At 37.2% G+C, this 18,993-nt stretch overlaps 1 protein-coding gene across 3 annotated transcripts in view; it reads right to left on the minus strand.

The window, feature by feature from the left end:
• Positions 1 to 18,993, minus strand: part of CEP290 (centrosomal protein 290kDa) — a 116,263-nt gene that overhangs the window by 26,127 nt on the left and 71,143 nt on the right. For all 3 annotated transcript variants that reach the window (XM_014544593.1, XM_014544591.1, XM_014544592.1), the window contains 11 exons: positions 18,462 to 18,569; positions 18,110 to 18,244; positions 16,342 to 16,608; positions 15,542 to 15,649; positions 14,729 to 14,928; positions 11,011 to 11,224; positions 9,966 to 10,103; positions 7,640 to 7,861; positions 7,185 to 7,307; positions 1,802 to 1,947; positions 1,308 to 1,463 (listed from right to left, as the gene is read on the minus strand). In XM_014544593.1, the coding sequence (XP_014400079.1) occupies positions 1,308 to 1,463; positions 1,802 to 1,947; positions 7,185 to 7,307; positions 7,640 to 7,861; positions 9,966 to 10,103; positions 11,011 to 11,224; positions 14,729 to 14,928; positions 15,542 to 15,649; positions 16,342 to 16,608; positions 18,110 to 18,244; positions 18,462 to 18,569 (1,817 nt within the window). The remainder of the gene's footprint in view (positions 1 to 1,307; positions 1,464 to 1,801; positions 1,948 to 7,184; positions 7,308 to 7,639; positions 7,862 to 9,965; positions 10,104 to 11,010; positions 11,225 to 14,728; positions 14,929 to 15,541; positions 15,650 to 16,341; positions 16,609 to 18,109; positions 18,245 to 18,461; positions 18,570 to 18,993) is intronic.

The following is an 18,993-nucleotide window of genomic DNA, read 5'->3' on the forward strand; positions in this document are numbered from 1 at the left end:
AGTTCCCCCACCTACCCTCACCTACTTCCGGCCCTTCTGTTGTTTGCCTGGCTGCAAATGTACACAATTGCTGAAGTACACAGGATAACAGGGTAACTAAAGTGCTAGTTTGGTTGAAAGTACCTAAAGGGGCTGTAGGGAAACAGAAAGGGAGGAGCTTCAACAATTATAAAGTTGTTTATGAATTTCTGGGCTCACCCTTGAGCTGTACATGCATGGATCTGATCCTATTGTGAACACTGAAGACTCTGAGGACTGAACTAACAGAGAGAAGACACGTACCAGAGGTGTCAACTGGGAGGTACACAGGCAGGACAGATGCCAATAGCACTGATAATGGAATCAGAGCCCACAGAAAGCAGGTGGGAATTTTGGGCCTGAACCTATCCAGACCAACTACCTGCTATGTAGCTATTTTTATTATAATAGAATTTTCCATAGCATTTAACCAAAATCCAGTGTCCTATAATACATTATTCAAAATTTCAAGAATACAATTCAAAATTACATGGCATATAAAAAAGGAATATCTCAACTCAGAAAAGCCATCAACAGAACCCAACTTTAAAATACATAACATGTTTACTAGTATTTTATCAGTTTCTATGGGTCAACCAGTTTCCTTCATTATAATGAACTAGAGGCCTGGCGCACAAAATTCATGTGCGGGTATGGTCCCTAGGCCTGGCCTGTGACCAGGGACATCTTCCCCAGCTGCCCACAGCTGGCCCCGCCCCCCGCCACCACCCAACCCTGGTTCGCTGTTCACCATCAGGCGATTGGAGCCTGCTGGCAGGGGAAAGGAACCAAGAGGTGGTCAGTGCACCTCATAGTGACTGGTCCAGCGGTTGTTCTGTCATTAGGGTCAATTTGCAAATTACACTTTTATTATATAGGATAGAGACCTGGTGCATGGATGGGGCCCAGCTGGCCTGCCCTGAAAGGGGCCCCGGATTGGGGTGGAAGTCCATGCTGGGGACAGGGTCGGCCTGGGTGAGGGTCTGCAGGCAGTTTGCAGGCTGGCCATGCTCCTGATCAGGGTGGGGGTCCCCACTGAGGGGCGGGGTCTGCCTGGGCGAGGGTCTGCTAGTGGTTTGCAGGTTGGCCATGCCCCTGATCAGAGTGGCAGTCCCAGCTGGGGGCGGGGCTAGCCTGGGCAAGGGGCCGCGGGCAGTTTTCAGGCCTGCCATGCCCTCAGCTTTGCCAGGAGGGATGTCCGGAATGACGTCTGGAAGACATCCAGTCTATCTAATTAGCATATTACCCTTTTATTAGTATAGATAGCACATTTCCAAGTAATAGTGTACCTCATATATGATATCTCATTTTCTAAGTCAAGATTTCTCTTTTTTAATTCTTCCAACTTTTTTTCTGACTCCAAAGCTTGCACTCCCATAACTTGATTAACAGTCATACCAGTTGTTTTTAGTTTCCTCTGCAAAGTTAGTTTCTCTTTATCAACTCTGTGGGATTAAATAAGAAACATGAAAATATACCATCCACTGTGTGGCTTGTTCAATTTATTGAACTGTAGCTTACTCATTATAAGACCAATATACAAAAATCAGATTGTTCTGCATTTCCTAGGAGCTAACTTATTTTCAAATTATAGGAAACCCCATTTATAAGTTGTTAAAATACATTCAAAACACATTTTAAAGAAAGAAAATAAAAAATCATAGATAATAATTCATAATTAAAATTAGAGAATTTCTTATATTATCAAGAACAATAAAACTATATAACTTCCAGATCAATTAAAGACTTTACACATAATTAATTAGGTTTACTTTACACTCACTTGGCAAAAAGATCCTTCACAGTATTCAATTGCTTTGTTAAAATATAGATTTCCCCTTCTTTCTCTTTTAACTTGTTTCGCATTCCCTCTATTTTGCTTTGCCATTTTTTACCTTCTTCCCACTTAATTAATTCTTCTCTAGCACTCTATAAACAATAATAAAGGAGGAAGAAAATTACCAATATTGTTTTCAATTTTAAGAGTTATCAGTTAAAACTTACTAGAACAATGGTAAAATAATTCTTCTTAGAAAGTAAGTAAATAGGTTCTAACTTCTACAATTGTTAGACATGCCAAGCTATTGGCTAAAATGACCTTCAGTTTAAGTAGCCTGTATTTTATAACTTGACAATTACAATTCTGGAGAACAGTTTGAACTAATGATAACACCCTTACGGAGTCTTTACGAAGATTTTTAATATAGACAATCATGACTACAGTAAGCTTGGATCAAAGAATCTATATGTGTAGATGATCAACCCAATTCTGTCACCCCATAGCAATGTCCTAGCATCATGGCCCCTTCAAATCTTCAATGAACATTACTTTTCTAATTCAACAAATTATTTATTTAGTGCTAGATATGTACCAAGTACTACCTAAGAATAGAAGCAATGAATAAATCTAACAAAAAAATCTATCTTCATGAATATTAGTGTCCAGTTTATGTTGGTTGAGTGTATGGATTAGGGAAATGGAGCAAAATATAGAAAAAAACAAACAAACAAAAAAACAAGAAAAGAAAAATTGTAGTTATGTTAGTGTGATAAGTGCTAAAATGGCTGGGGGACAGGGAAGGAATTAGGGCCTTTTAGGGATAGGTGTCATGGCTTGTGATAATTAAGATAAAGTGTCCAAGAAAAGAGCAAAACAGTCCATGTACTGCACAAGTTTCAGATGTCCTACTGGGCACTCATATAGTTAAAAATATTGTTCACAACTATCTGAGCTAAGAACTTATATCTTCATTCTACCAAGCAATTTTTAATTATTTTACTATGTAATAAACTTTCTAGGAATGCCAACAGCCTTATAAAAGGAAAATCTGTACATATAATTTTGCTAAAAACTGTACCAACAATTGTGTATCATTTTAGAAATGAGATTATAAATGGAAATGCCACTGTGACATATGAGCTGCCAATAGAATATATTGGACTAGTATTAGTCTGCATTCATAGCTCTGAATTCACATTAACACAACCTAGAGGTGCAAGACTACCTCATTATGACTTTAAGGGTAGTCAGGCCAGAGCATTTACATTTGCTAAAATATGAAAAATATATAAATATACTATTTTCATAATTTTTCTTTTATGCTTTTCCTTTATCTTTTATTTAGGACATTTATAATGATAAATTTGAAATTAAGCATGTAGGTACTAGTTTATATTAACAAGGACTTTCATTTGGAATAGTAAAGAAGACATTATGAAACACTGCATTTACTATAAAAAAAGAATGTTGGGGTTGAAAGGGTTAACAACCATAACTTTAAGTCAAACACCCAGTTGAAGGTCAAATGCCCAACTAACAGAAGTTGCCCAGCTGGTGTGGCTCAGTGATTGACCGTCAATCCATGAATCAAGAGGTTGCTGGGTCGATTCCCAGCCAGGGTACATGCCCTGGTTGTGGGCTGGATCCCAGTAGGGGGGCATGCAAAGGCAGCCAATCAATGATGTTTCTCTCTCATCAATGTTTTTATCTCTCCCTTCCTTTCGCTCTAAAAATTAATAAAAAACATTTTTAAAAAGTTGCCCTCTCAAAACTAACCTTTCTCATACTGGCTAAGTTTTTAATCTCTTTTATTTAGTTCGGCTAAAAATTATCCTTTAAAAAAATGTAAAAACATCACTAAGTGTTTGATAGTCATTAACTTTTTTTCCCCCCTGAAATATAACCAGGAATTTTGTGTACCTCCAGAAATATAAATATTAGTTGGGGGCATAACGTATGTAGGTAAATTTTTCTGCATCATATATTGCTTTGTAGGGATTGAGTAATTCTATTCCATCTGACATTACCCTCTTAAGTAAGATTTAGGAAAGAAAATAATTTAAAAATGAACAATAACAACAATAAAAACAACAAAGGCAAATGTCACCAAGGGTCTGTTCTAGACTGGGGAAGAGAAGGCAAGAAGAGAGGATGGAGAGAGAAGTAATCTTTTCATATTTTCTGTTCCAACAGCTTCTTACATGTTGATTTCAGAATAATGTTATTGCATTTAAATTTTTTCATTCATCCATCAAATACTGAGCATCTACTATGTGTCAGGGACTCTTCTAGGTTCTAAGGAGACAACAATAAACCAAACAGGCCACTTCTTGCCATCAAAGCTTACAGACCAAAAGATGAACACATAGCTAAGGAAATCTCTAGTCTGTCAGATAGTAATAAGTCCTATGGAGAAAAGTAAAGTATCATAAGAAAAATAGGACTGCAAGGCATCAGGGTGGGTTTTTTAAAATACAGACAGGCTACAAACACTGTTTACAGAGGAAAAGGTGTTGAAATTTGTTTTTATACTCAATGAAAGGATTCTTTGAGTATAAAAACATTCATGAATTAGGAATGCCCAGCACTGTGTAATCTGAAAGAACATTCTTACTAGACTCCTAGCTATAAATTTTACTATTAGTGTAACTTTCTGTGTTCTCTTTCTATTTCTAGTTAGTAATAACGTCGTACACTGGGATGAACTCGATGGCTTACATAAAACTTTCACAAATTATTTCACTGTCAAAATAATCTTGAGAAATTGGTAATAGAAATAGTATTATCTAATTTAAGGAGTAATAAGCTGAAACAGAGATTAGGAGTCCAGGGAAAGCCACAAGGCTATTGAGGTATTCTGATGGCAATCAGATTAGGAACTGGTATCCAAGGATTATTTAAACCTTTTCCCCAGGTAGGAGAGAGCAAAGAGAGCAATCTAGAAGGGTAAAGACATTTTGATCTTCCAGTTTTCACCAATAAAGCTTCTGACAGCAAGTATGTTGTGGTTCCATGTATATAAATGCAAGCATTTTCATCAAAATTATACTGACATTGGTCAATTTTGATACTTTTTGTAATATACTCTGTTAAAACATTTAGTACCATTACCTATTTTCTATACAGTCATTAAAAGATGTAGTTTTCATGTTATGAAAATTTATTTTATAGATATTGAATATTTTCTGGGTAAATTTTTCCTAACCATAGTTCCTCCACTGTGATTTTCTTCAGGGGCAAACATTACCACTAGAGGCCTGGTGCACGAAAATTCATGCACTCGGGGGGAGGGGAGGTCCCTCAGCCCAGCCTGTGCACTCTCGCAGTCCGGGACCCCTCAGGTGATGTCCACCTGTCAACTTAGGCCTGCTCCCCAGGGGATCGGGACTAAGCTGGCAGTCAGACATCCCTCTGGCAGCCCGGGAGCTCTCGGGGGGATGTTTGACTGTGGCTTAGGCCTGCTCCCCTAAGCCGCAGTCAGACATCCTTAGTGCTGCCTGGGAGGCGGGAGAGGCTCCCACCACTGCCACCGCCATTGTGCTTGCAGCCGTCAGCCCACCTGTGGCTGAGCGGAGCACCCACTGTGGGAGTACACTGACCACCAGGGGGCAGCTCCTGCACTGAGCATCTGCCCCCTGGTGGTCAGTGTGCATCATAGTGACTGGTGGTTCCCCCATTAGGGTCAATTTGCATATTACCCTTTTATTATATAGGACTAGAGGGCTGGTGCACGAAATTCGTGGACTGGGGGGTGGGGTTCCCTCAGCCCAGCCTGCCCCTCTCACAGTCCGGGAGCCCTCAGTGGATGTCCTACTGAAGGCCACAGTCTGGCAGCAGAGGCTCAGAGCAGGCGTCCCGTGTGTGTGTGTGTGTGTGTGTGTGTGTGTGTGTGTCTGCTGGGACACACACACACGGCATTGGAGGGAAGTGCAGTGGGAAGGCAGCCCCCAGGTGGGCATGCTCCTGGGTCGCAATGGCGATCCCAGAGCAGAAAAGCGTGGCCTGCAGGCAGCCCCCAGGCTCAGAGTAGGCGCTGTGTGTGTGTGTCCGCTGGGGGCCTGCCGCCAGCTGCGTAGGAGGCTCAGATCAGTCGCTCCATGTGTGTGTGTGTGTGTGTGTGTGTGTCTCTGCTGGGGGTCTGCCCCCAGCCACACCGTGGAGGCTTGGAGCAGGTGCCCCTCTGTGTTGATCTCTCAGGCTCCTGGCCTCCACTGCATGTTGTTCTCTCCCTTGAGGTGTGGCCAGGGTGGGGTGCTGCCTGCAGGCTGTGCTTTTCTGCTCTGGGATTGACCCAGGAGCAGGCCCATTTGGGGGCTGCCTGCCCTTTGCACTTTCCTGCTCTCGGATAGCCATGTTGACCCAGGAGCATGCTCACCTGGGTGCTGCCTGCAGGCCGCACTTTCCTGCTTGCGTATCACCATGGGTTCCCGGCTTGCAGCGGGGCTTAGCAGGGCTTAGGCAGAACACGGGGGTCCCGGCTGGTGGCGAGGCTTAGGCTGCGTGGGGCTTAGGCAGCACATGGGGGTCCTGGCTGGGGTCGGGGCTTAAGCGGCACATGGGGGTCCCGGCTGGGGGCGGGGCTTAGGCAGCACACGGGTGTCCCAGTCGGGGGCGGGCTTAGACAGCACACGGGGGTCCTGGCTGGGGGCGGGGCTTAGGCAGTGTGGGGCTTAGGCAGCACACGGAGGTCCCAGCTGGGGGCGGGGCTTAGGCGGCACACAGGGCCCAGATGGCGGCTCACACTGTCCCACCCTACCTGCAGTATGCAAATTAGCCGTCATCTTTGTTGGTTAATTTGCATATCAGGCTGATTAGCCAATGGGAGGTGTAGCGAAGGTGTGGTCAATTACCATCTTTGTCTATTATTAGATAGGATAGTTTACTTAAATTGTATGAAAATTTTAAGCAATTTTTCTCACATTATAGAATCAATTTAAGAGTGGGTTGGTTACTTTAATATTGCTGTAAATACTGACTATATTCCGAGTCACATTGTTTACCCTGAAATAACAGTGCTGCCTATTGAAGGATAAAAGGACACATTTGGGTCAAGGTAGAAGAGAAAAATGCCCAGCTTTTCCCCCAAAGGTCAAATCACCAAATGTCAACAACTACATTGGGAGAAGTGATAAATAAATAAGCAAAATTTGCAGAGATTTTTGGATGTCAGGAAGATGACATAGACATGATGTAGTAATTTCCAAGTAAGGGTGACATTATAGGGGTCTCCTCAAGTACACTTGTCTTAGACTTCTCTACATTATTCAGTATCACTTAAAATATGTATTAGGTCCTCAAATTAATATAGTATATTAGCTATTCATCAATTACTTATTTAACTTAGTCTTGTACCACCTTAAGTATATCAGTATGTATCTCCACATACCTTTTCTTTCATAGGCTTTATTTCTACCTCATCCACTTTTCTTTCTAGTTGGCTTTCTAGCTTTTTAATTCTCTTTTGGAGTTCTTCAATTAAACTTTGTTTATTATCTATCAGAGTTTTACCCTGAAAAATAATATGCATTTTAACATTTCATAAGTAAAAATGTATCAAACAAAATACACACCAAATATTCCAACTACAGAAATTTTCTGAGACTATAGTTTACCAAACATTCTAAATGACACTACTGATATATAACATGGTAATTGTTTCTGCATTTCAATAGATATACTTCTTTAAAATTATAAATACAGTGGAGATCACTGAAGGAATTAGCTAAATTAATTAAGGGGACATGCAAGCTGGTAGTTCCAGGGAATATATGTGAAATTAAAAAGTGGGAATGAACTGCTACCTACATATAAATCAAAGATATTATCACAATATAAAATTACCTGTAATCCACTGGTTAGTCTTTTTATTTGACTTTTCAGTTCATCATTCTCTTGTTCAATTTCATCTTTTTCTCTAAGCACTTTATTATAGGCTTTTTGTTTTTTTTGTAGTTCATTAGTTAAGTCATTCAAATTATCAGTTAGTGAACTTTCTTTGTTTTTACTTGTTTTAAGAGCTTCTTTCAATGTTAAAAGATTTTCACTTAAATCTTCAATTTGTGACTAATATATAAAATAAAGAAAAATTTAATTCATGAATCTTCACCAAATATTAATGATGAAAGCAATATAATATGAAATTACACCATTAAGACTTAAGAAAAAAGTTTTTAATCTAAAAGTTTAAATATAATGGAAAAAAACAACCACAAACTATATATATTCTTCCATCTTCATTACAATTAATCAAGTATACTTTGAGAAAAAAATATAAAACAAAACATGAAGAAACAATCTAAAGCAATTCATCTTCAACAAATACCCAGGGCCAAAATTTTATCTAATAAGGATAAGTAAATGTTTCATTGTGGCTGAACTAATTTATTAAAGAAACAAGTACAATGTAGAATGCATACAGCAGTGTTTTAAACACTATGAAACTTCAGAGTAGTATAAATGAAACCTCTGACTTGAATTAATTTCTAATTTACTTTGTAAAGACAAGACATAAAAGGGTAACTGGCAATACTAGACAATATGCTTAAGAAAGTATACATAGGAAGGAGGTCTTAGCTGTCCTATATATTAACAGTGATGGAAATACTGGTACTTAAAATATATTTTGTTGAGCCTGGCCAGCATGGTTCAGTGGTTGAGCATTGACCTATGAGCCAGGAGGTCATAATTCAATTCCCTGTCAGGGCACATGCCTGGGTTGTGGGCTTGATCCCCAGTGGGGGGCATGCAGGAGGCAGTCAATGATTCTCTCTCATCAATGATGTTTCTATCTCTCTCTCCTTCTCCCTTCCTCTCTGAAATCCTACATAATAAAAGGCTAATATGCAAATAGACCAAACAGCGGAACAACCGAACAACCAGTCACTATGATGTGCGCTGACTACCAGGGGGCACATGTGGAACATGGTGGGTGTCGGCTGCAGTGGATGGTGTAGCAGGTGAGCAGGGGCACCAGACCAAGGCAGGGGGCCGGTGGCTGTCATCAGGGCGAGCCTCTGGTCGCTACTGAAAATTCTTTGCTCCCACATGCCACAGTCCCGCTGGACACTCACACCTGCTGCCGGCACCTGGCGTGGGCCCCAATCACTCGGCGCCGTCAGCAAGTGCAAGCAGCGGCTGTAGGCCCTGATTGCCCCTGAGGGCTTCTCCACCTCTCCCTGCTCCTGAGGGGCGATCAGGGCTGGCAGCTGCCGCTTGCATCTGCTGATGGCACTGGTCCCACTTGCACACGTTGCTGCCGCCAGCCCCAATTGCTCCGCATCATCAGCAGGTGCGAGTGAGGCTGGCGCTGTCTGCATGTGGGAGCGGCAGCGGTGGGAGCAGGGCTGCCAGCAGACAGGAGACCGGGGCCATGTTGGGAGGGGCGGGGCGGGGGCGCAGAGGATGGGCCGAGACCCGCCCCATGCCCACCGCAGCCTCGCGGCCCACAGTTCCTTTCGAGGTGCACAAATTTGTGCACTGGGCCCCTAGTCAATAATATATTAAAAATTTATTTTAAAAAGTCTGAGTAAAATCTAATCATTATACAGTTTAATGGTAGTGAAGTGCATATACATATAAACAAAGAGCAAGTCAAAATTATAAACAAAAACAACATATAAAAAGATTTTTCATTTTACTTAGAATATAGTATATAAACTTGTGTAAAGAAATTTAAAAATCATTATGAAATATATATATTTTGGGGGGGAAAAAGTTTAAACTACCAAACCTAACAGTCAGGTAATAAAATAATAAAATACATTGCCCAAAAATAATAATTTCAAAAATAGTTTTCAGAGCCAAGTAGCTCTATAGATTAAAAGTCAAGAACTACATGATTCTCATAAACTATTTCAGGGGGAAAAAAAGGAAAGCTAATTAACTCATAAACTAGCAAAAACCAGATAGAAAATTCTGATATGGCAAAAGAAAGAAAAAAAATCTACACAATAAAAATCATATGTAAATGTTTCTTAAATTTAATTCTATTAGGAAGAGTAGCTTCTATTTTGCTAATTCCTATATTAGCCTATATTTTGCTAATTCCAAGATGATAACCAGTATATAAGTATAATAAAGATACTTATTATTAACAAAAAAAGGTGGATTCTCTTCTAATGGAATTATCAGGATTTTTTTTTATATTAATAAATGTGTTGGTGTTCACCTTTAGCTCTTTGGTATGTCGATCAACAATCTGTTGAACATTGAGATTCGCCTCTTTCTGAGAGGTTGCAGAAATAATACGTTCTTCAGCCGCTGCTGTCATTTCTGCTCTGAGTTCCAAAAGTGCTCGACTAAGTGCCTAAAAATTATAACAGATATATCACTTTTTTTTTGAAAATGTGATATTTTATATGAGCAATATATAATACTAAATATAAGTAGGCTTTATTACTTTCAACTATTTTCCTAAAATGCCGTATGTTTAAGCAAGCATAATCACAAACTAATAACTCAACTTTTTCAAATAAATTTCCTTTAGTAACTGAATTCAATTATTTTAAAATTGAGTATGAGAGTTCAAAATCTTGACATTAATAAGTTTGGGAATATAGCATTAAATCAGGAAACTTTTATTATAAAAACCAGGTATGTTTTGGTTTCAAATATCCAAATTTAGGTATTTATCCAAATTACTCAAGACATACTTCCATGTGAAATTAATTGAATTTAAGTACATTAGGAAAGTTACAAGATTAAAAAAGGGCTTAGAATTTGCCAATAAATTTCTTGAGCTAGCACAGAAAAACAACAGTAACTTCTAAGACATTTGAGTATATCAAATCTGATAAATTAAAAAACTAATAAATCAGATAATCCAGTGACCAACTTCTTTTCATAAAAGTATCTCTGTAACCTTCTTCTTTAGCCTTTCTTATTCACTGTCATATTCCCCAACTAATCCCCAAATTTTTCAAAATTGTTCAGTTATTCAAATTGTTCAAAATAGCCTCACAGTAGCATAAAATCCCAGTAGAAAAGGAAAGGAAATAATGGAGTAAGATCTTCTCTTATTTTCTACAGATAACCCACAAATCAGGCTGTTTAAAACAATTATCTTAAAAAACCCTACTTCACAGCATAAAATGAGGCTCAAACTCTTTCCTACAACAGAGAGAGAGAGATAACATGATCTCTTACAACTCTACTCTAAAAGCAATCTACCACATGTATTTCCTGAATGTTGACAATGTTCTGTTGTTACTTACTTTTTGTTGTTTCTCTTTAAGGGATAATTGGCTCTTTAACCTTTCCACTAGATTTTTCATTGTCCTTGTTGGAGCTCTTGAATTTGCTTCTTTTTGAGCCTGAAGTTCAGATTTTAAACTCTGTAACTCATTTTGGGACTGGGCCAGAAGGCACCTTAAATCCTCTACTTGTGCTTTCACTTTTTTCACTTCAGCTGCATGATTTTCTTGGAGCCTAATATCAGCAAACATATGTATTCAGTAAAGTGGTTGCTGCAATTAACACTTTGATTGACAACACTTTTATTTTATATAAAAGCAAATGTTTGTCCTAAATATTCTTACAACCTAATCTTTTTTAAAAAAATATATTTTATTGATTTTTCACAAAGAGGAAGGAAGAGAGACAAAGAGTTAGAAACATCGACGATAGAGAAACATCCATTAGCCACCTCCTGCACACTCCCCACTGGGGATGTGCCTGCAACCAAGGCACATGCCCCCGACCGGAATCGAACCTGGGACCCTTGAGTCCGTAGGCTGACGCTCTATCCACTGAGCCAAACCGGTCAGGGCACAACCTAATCTTTTAAAAAAATATGTATTTTTATTGATTTCAGAGAGGAAGGAAAGGGAGAGATAGAAACATCAATGATAAGAGAGAATCATTGATCGGCTGCCTTCTGCAAACCCCCCACTGGGTATCCAGCCTGCAACCCAGGCATGTGCCCTTGACTGGAATCGAACCTGGGACCCTTCAGTCCGCAGGCGGATGCTCTATCCACTGAGCCAAACCGGCTAGGGCATTACAACCTATTCTTAATTCAAATCTCAAATAAATACAATTTTTAAAATTGCTTTAAAATATTTTTTATTGATTTCAGAGAATAAGAGAGAAATAGAAAGAAAGAAAGAACATAAGAAAGAAACAAACAAACAAACATCAATGATGAGAGAGAATCATTGATCGGCTGCCCCCTTACGTCCCTCCCTGGGGATCAGGAGATCGAGCCCACACACGGGCATGTGCCCTGATCAAAAATCGAACTGTGACCTCCTGGTTGGCACTCAACTGGGGCCAAATAAATACAATTCTTTATTCCACTTGACCACTCTTAAACTTAACATACTTTTTCTTTCTAGTTTCTGTCTACTATTTTTGGTTATGATTGCATCAAGCAATTTTGTGGCTCTAGAGACCAATGGTTCTCAACCTTCCTAATGTCGCGACCCTTTAATACAGTTCCTCATGTTGTGGTGACCCTCAATTTCATTGTTACAAATTGACCATAATTAAAGCATAGTGATTAATCACAAAAACAGTATGTAATTATATATGTGTTTTCCGATGGTCTTAGGTGACCCCTGTGTCTTTCGACCCCCAAAGGGGTTGCGACCCACAGGTTGAGAACCACTGCTCTAGACACATAATACAGAAAATGAACATACAGCACTTTAAATACCATGTGCCAGGCAAGATGTGACTTTCCTCTTATCAGGGTTTCTCGATCATGGCACTATTGACTGTTTGACTGAATAATTCTTTATGAACTGTCCTCTGTATTGATGGCAAGGTGTTTAATAGCATCCTTTGCTTCTACACACTAGGTGCCAATTGTACCTCCTAGTTGTGACAATGGAAAATGTCTCCAGACATTACCAAATGTCCCCGGAGGAAGGAGGACAGCAATAATTACCTCAGTTGAGAACCACTGCCCTATATTGTCATTTTTCAAAGACAAAATGTACACTTTCACAGAAATTACATGTATTATAGTTTATGGTTCCAAAGTCACTAGTATTACATCTATAATACCTATATCTACAGACATGGAAATAGATACTATCAGCAGACTTAGTTAATGTGATTAATCCTATTGTTCATTCATCTTTAGTAAGTCATACTAAATTATATCCAGTTCACTTTGCATTTAAACACTGCATTAATAGTGTCAGCAATATGGAGACACAAATAAATTAAACTTTGACCAAAGAGAAGATTGTATTAAATTATGAACAAGTGTTAAACACTCTGAGACTTGTTGTTTTCAGCAGAAAAACTTGTCACTTTAACCATCAAATTGTGAAACTATAAGATTTTACTTAAGAAAACACAAGAATCTATAATTTTCTATACACTTCTAAGACAATAAAATATGCATACTGTGGACAAAAAAGGGATACTGTAATAAATCTAATGGAAAATAACCTCAGGATGCTCTGATTATAAATTCTTAACTGAGCAGGTCATGGTAGGTAGCCATGCTCCAGACTTTAACTTCTTTAGTAAAAGGTTTATCTTTGCTCCAAGCGAGCTCTGCCCATTGTTTTTGTACATCTAGGTTAACGCACCTTTGAAATGCCTATTTTTTAGACCCCTGGAAGAGAGCACACAATCTTGTTAATTATTCCGTAATCCCTGCCTTGCTTTCTCCCACCTTCATGTAATCTTCCTTGCCGCTCTTTCCTTAATTCCAAATGCAAAAAAGAAACCGCAAACTGTCCTGGGAAGCATTGTTCTATCTATAGAGATCTTGCTTCCAGGCATATGTTCGGTTCAAATTAAACTCTAATAAACTCTTACAAAATTTTTCTACAGATTTAAATGTTCTCTGTCAATAATACCAATTTGCACACAGAGGATAAAAGTATAATTTTACACTAAAATGACATGACTAAAAAAACTAACTCAAGTATTTCAACTGGCAAAAGAAATTATATATACAAGGTAATTTCAAAAGATGATTATTTTCTGTACCCAGGGATTGGGTTAAAAAGCAGAAGCAACTTTATACTCTAAAACATGACAGAGACTTACTTTATCAAAATAACATCTCAGTTATAAAATTTAATAGAATGGGGAAAATTTGATTTAAAGGACACCATATGCTATTGCTAATTCTCTTTTAGAGAATAATCTCTTTAAAGTGGTAGCTTCTTACTAAAGCAAAAATAATGTTTATTTTGTTAGACGCATCTTGGATAAGTGAGTCAAAAAGGTTCTAGTAAGAGTTTCAGAGCTGGAATGCAATTATAAGTTGTTCAGCTTTCTCATTTATTCAGATAAGAAATCAAGGTGCAGAGAGTTAGTTCTACAATGATTATAAAATACATAACTATAAACCTATTTTAGGTTTAAAAATCTATATTCTGATAAATTAATTGAGCAATGTTTAAAATCTCTAATGCAGAGAATGAATGCTGCGAACCCTCTACTGTCACTATAATAAAAAAAATAGTTAATTTTTCATACAACAAATATTTACTGAACTTCTATTGTGTGCCAGGAACTGTTATAGACATATAACAAAAATTTATGTTTATTTGTTACTTTACAATTTTGAAATTACTTTCTTATACAAGAGCATTTGGCCTTCAAATAATCATCCTGAAGGAACCAGGTTAAATATTGTCATTTCCATATTACAGATGATGAAACAGAAGCGTAGAGGTTAAAAACAAGATTCTGGACAAGATTCTGGGTTGGTGCTTGAAACTAGACTTACTAGATTCAAATTTTGACTTTTCCACCTGCTCCCAGGCCTGTAACTGAGCCTCCCTGTGGCCTAGTTTCCTATGTGATGAATGGGGAGAATATGACCTATATCATAAGTGTCCTGAGGATAAAACAAGATAATATACATAAAGTTTTCAAAACAGTGCACATAGAAAACAGGTTTATCCTCATTATATCATTATTACTATTTGCCTATTGTTATAATACATTTCTAAGGCTTACCGTAATTTGGTATTTTCAAAATCTTTGATTTTTAACTCAGTGATTTCTTTTTGTCTCTCCAATTCTTGAGACACTTTTTTTAGTTTTATCAAAAGTGAAGCAAGAGAGTCATCTTGTTCTGCTACTGTCTGTTCCATCTCAGCCAAACGAATAAAATGCTTGTTGGTAGGAACTGGAGTAGGAGACTGTTTTAGTAAATCCTATGAAATGTGAATAAATTAGCTATAAACATGTATAATTCAATGCAATGCTTATTCCATAATTTTAATGTATTCCTCAAATAATCAAAAATAATATCTAATCTAAAATTTAATAAGCAATGAAAGCTTAAAGAAAACAGTTAATAGAGATCGGGTTCTTTGTATTCCCAGTATCTAGCGAAGTCCCTATATGTAGTGAAGTATCAAGAAATGTGGATTGAATTAATGAGTTAAGGTTCAAGTATGATAAGGTTTGCATATTAGGAGATGAAAGATCATTTCACACATACAGAAGACAAGATCAGCACCAAGTATAAGCTGAATTCAAAACATGAAAATCAGTTATAATGAGCAAAATTTGAAAACAAAAACAAAAACTGAGGTCAGATCATGGAAGGCTTTTAGTACATGGCTACAGAATTTAAACAAGATTTTATAAGCATCAGTCTAGGGAGAAGAATGATCAGAATTGTGTTTTCAGAAGATTATTCTGGCAAAAAATAAAAAATAGGGTGGCTTCTACTCCCTCACCCCCCAAAAAAAGAGAGCTAAATTTTCAAGTATACGATCTCAAAAATCTGTAAAGAATAGAACAAAGTTCTTAGACTCTTACCCAAGCTGTTTGTTTGAATTTATTGAGTGAACTATCAGCCTGTAGTTCTAATTTATGATGAAGAATATGAAGATCTTCTTCATGTTTCTTAACAATTTCTCTTTGCTCCTGTTTTATAGAAAATCAAAACTATATCTTAAATAGTGATTTAAATAAATTCACATTAGAATCTTAAATATCTGTTATCTTTAATCTTCCAAAATCCCTGAGACAGGGAAAGAACAATATCTGCATGCATATATTTACACCAGTATGCATTTTCACTAGTACACACTTCAAGGTGACAAGTCTGGCCTTAGATCATAATTTAATCTTAATATTAGAATAATATGTACCTATCATCTTTTAACTTATTTCTAGAAAAATTTTTTATGTTTTAAATGCAGATTTCCCCTGTCCACCACCACCAAAGTTCTAGCAAATCTGATTTCACTTATTACTACTAGTGAGACAGATTTCTAACTTTCTGACTTATAAACTCAACTGGTATTTTTCAATATCATAAACTCAGCTGGTATTTTTCATTATCATGGTTTCTCTGTGACAGCTATTCCTGATTTAGTCAATCCATATGGGAAAGATTCACATATATAAACTGCCAGTTTTTCTGACAGATCTGTAATCTAATCACATGAAAGTGATAATTCCTAAATAGAATCATTTGAAAGGCAAGAAATGCACTACCACTTCAGGGCAGAATAATATTTGCATTAGATAGATAGATAGGTAGGTAGATGGATAGATAGATAGATAGATAGATTGATTAAACAAACAAACAAACAAACAAATAAATAAATTACCTCTCTGGCTTTTTCCAGAAGACGCTGATACTTCTTTAACATGTCTTCCTTCTGATTCAGCCTTGCTTGCATGTTTGCAATAGTCTGCTGAGCAATTTTCAATGTGTGATAGAACTGTGGTTCTACCTCCTTTCTGCCTAGTTCAGCTATAAGCTTTTCTCGTTCTGCGGTGGCAGGTAAACGAAGCCTGAGTTCGTTGATTACTTTGTCTCTTGACAAAATATTTTGCTCTGCTAACCGTAAAGCAGATTCTTTTTCTTTTAGCTTCTGCAATGATCAAATCATATTATTAAAGTATATTTTTTCTTTTAAAATGTTTCATCTGAACTTTAAATTAGTTACAAGTTTAGAGAGGAGTTTCCCTTTATTTTTCACAACATACTTAAAACAGCCAAAAGATGTTAATAAAGTTAAACTGATATTTTTATGTGACAGCTAAGTTATCTGGATGCATATTTTATTTGTAAGACTATTGCATGTGTTAAGAAACAATTATTATGAAAATGAAATTTAAGGTACTTTATTTAGATGTTATAGTTTTAGAACTAGAAATGTGAGGTGGTGCTAAATTTGGAAAAAAACTGTAATAAATTGTTCCTCTTAAGCCCACTGACTATCAAAGCACTAGAAGAGTAATTCATACATCAGCTAGGTATAAAAATTGGAACTTTACTGGCTGAAGTCAATAAATCACTATTATAAAATCTGTGGTTTATGAAAACAAAATAGGGAAAAAAAAGTGTTGCCTATTCAAGAGGATTAAGGCAGATATTTTAAATGCAGTAACTCAATGAAAATTCACATAAATGATAAATCTTACAATTACTGAAGAAAATCTAAGTGTCCTCAATTGACTAAAAATATACAATTCTACTAGCAAAATTATGTTTAAATGTATTTACAATTAATAGATTTAGATGTAAACTAAGATGAAAATCATATTCAGTTTAAATTACTTTCCATATAATTAAATAAAGAAGATATTTGATCCTCTTAATCAAGTTGTAGGCCTAGATGAGTGGTTCTCAACCTTCCTAATGCCATGACCCTTTAAAACAGTTCCTCATGTTGTGGTGACCCCCAACCATAAAATTATTTTCGTTGCTACTTCATAACTGTAATTTTGCTACTATTATGAATTGTAATATAAATATCTGATATGCAGGATGTATTTTCATTGTTACAAATTGAACACAATTAAAGCATAGTAATTAATCACAAAAACAATATGTAATTATATATGTGTTTTCCGATGGTCTTAGGCGACCCCTATTAAAGGGTCGGTCGTTTGACCCCCAAAGGGGTCGCGACCCACAGGTTGAGAACCGCTGGCCTAGATTAAAGAAACAAGTACTAATTTCTAGCTCTCCTTCAAACCCTTTAACCACCCACAAAAGGAATTAACTGAAACTGATTCAGAGTATACAACATACACTTCAAATAAGCAAGGCTGAAAACAATTCTTGATCATACAAAAGAAGGTAATATATTGCTTATAAAACTACAATCAAATGTTCTTTTTGTTTCAATACAACTATTAGTGTGCCCCAAAGTAACAAGTAGTAATTAAATGAATAATTAATTCTAATTAGCCATATCTGTTTTTCTTTATTGCCTATTACAAGCATTATGGGAGAGTAGAAAAGGAGGGTAGAACTAGCAACAGATTCATCATTCTATACATCGACCTCATTAAAATATATTACGCATTTAAAAAATTCTACATACCCAATAATATACTAATCAAAATGCAAATTTTTCTAATTACCTCCTCTAGTGATTTACAAGTTGCCCGTGTTTCTAGAATTATTTGAACATTCTCCTTAATTTTTCTTAGAGCAATCTCAAGTTGATTTGGAAGGGGCAAGCTCGGGTCTGGCATTGATCCTATAACATCTTCAAACTATTAAAAATAGCATTAAAAAAAAACAACAGTTGTAGCATTGAAGGAAAGAACATTCATTTTTACAACTATATGACAAGACATGGTTAAAGCCCACTTATATTTGAAATATAAAAAGATAGCAAGTTAAAATTCCATCTCTGACATTAGAAAACATTACTATGGCTAACATTATAGGCCATGCTACAGAGTAGCAAATAGGATTAATCACTCAGACCTTTTGTGCTGCATTTAGTATTTCATTTTGCTGACGGTCAAAAATGTCTAGTTGACGTTCCAGCTCAACTTCTCTTTGATCCCAGGCCATTTCCCTTTCTTCATGAAACTGAAAAAAGATATTTTGCATCAGACATACATAGAAACACTCACCAAGCAAACAACAGAAATTTTTACATACATTTTCTTATTTAATTCTCACAACAACCCTTTGAGGTCACTACTATTATTTTATGGGGAAAGGAAGTAAACTCAAGAGAGGTAAAGTACCTTTCCATCAAAGAGATAGGCAGATATGGAGTCAGGATTTTAATCCATCCATGCATTCATCTATTCATCCATCTATCCACCTATCTATCCAAAATATATTTAATGACATGTACTATATGACAATCACTATTCTAGGCGATGCAAGCATAACAGTAAACAAAGCCAAGTCCCGCAGCCCCTCACCCCAGCTGGCCCTGCCCCTGATCGGCCTCTCCCACCCCCATGGAGGGCGGGGCGCTGGCCTCCCCCCCATGCCCCCTCCC

Source organism: Myotis brandtii, unplaced genomic scaffold, assembly GCF_000412655.1.
Source record: "Myotis brandtii unplaced genomic scaffold, ASM41265v1 scaffold371, whole genome shotgun sequence".
Taxonomy (NCBI): Eukaryota; Metazoa; Chordata; class Mammalia; order Chiroptera; family Vespertilionidae; genus Myotis; species Myotis brandtii.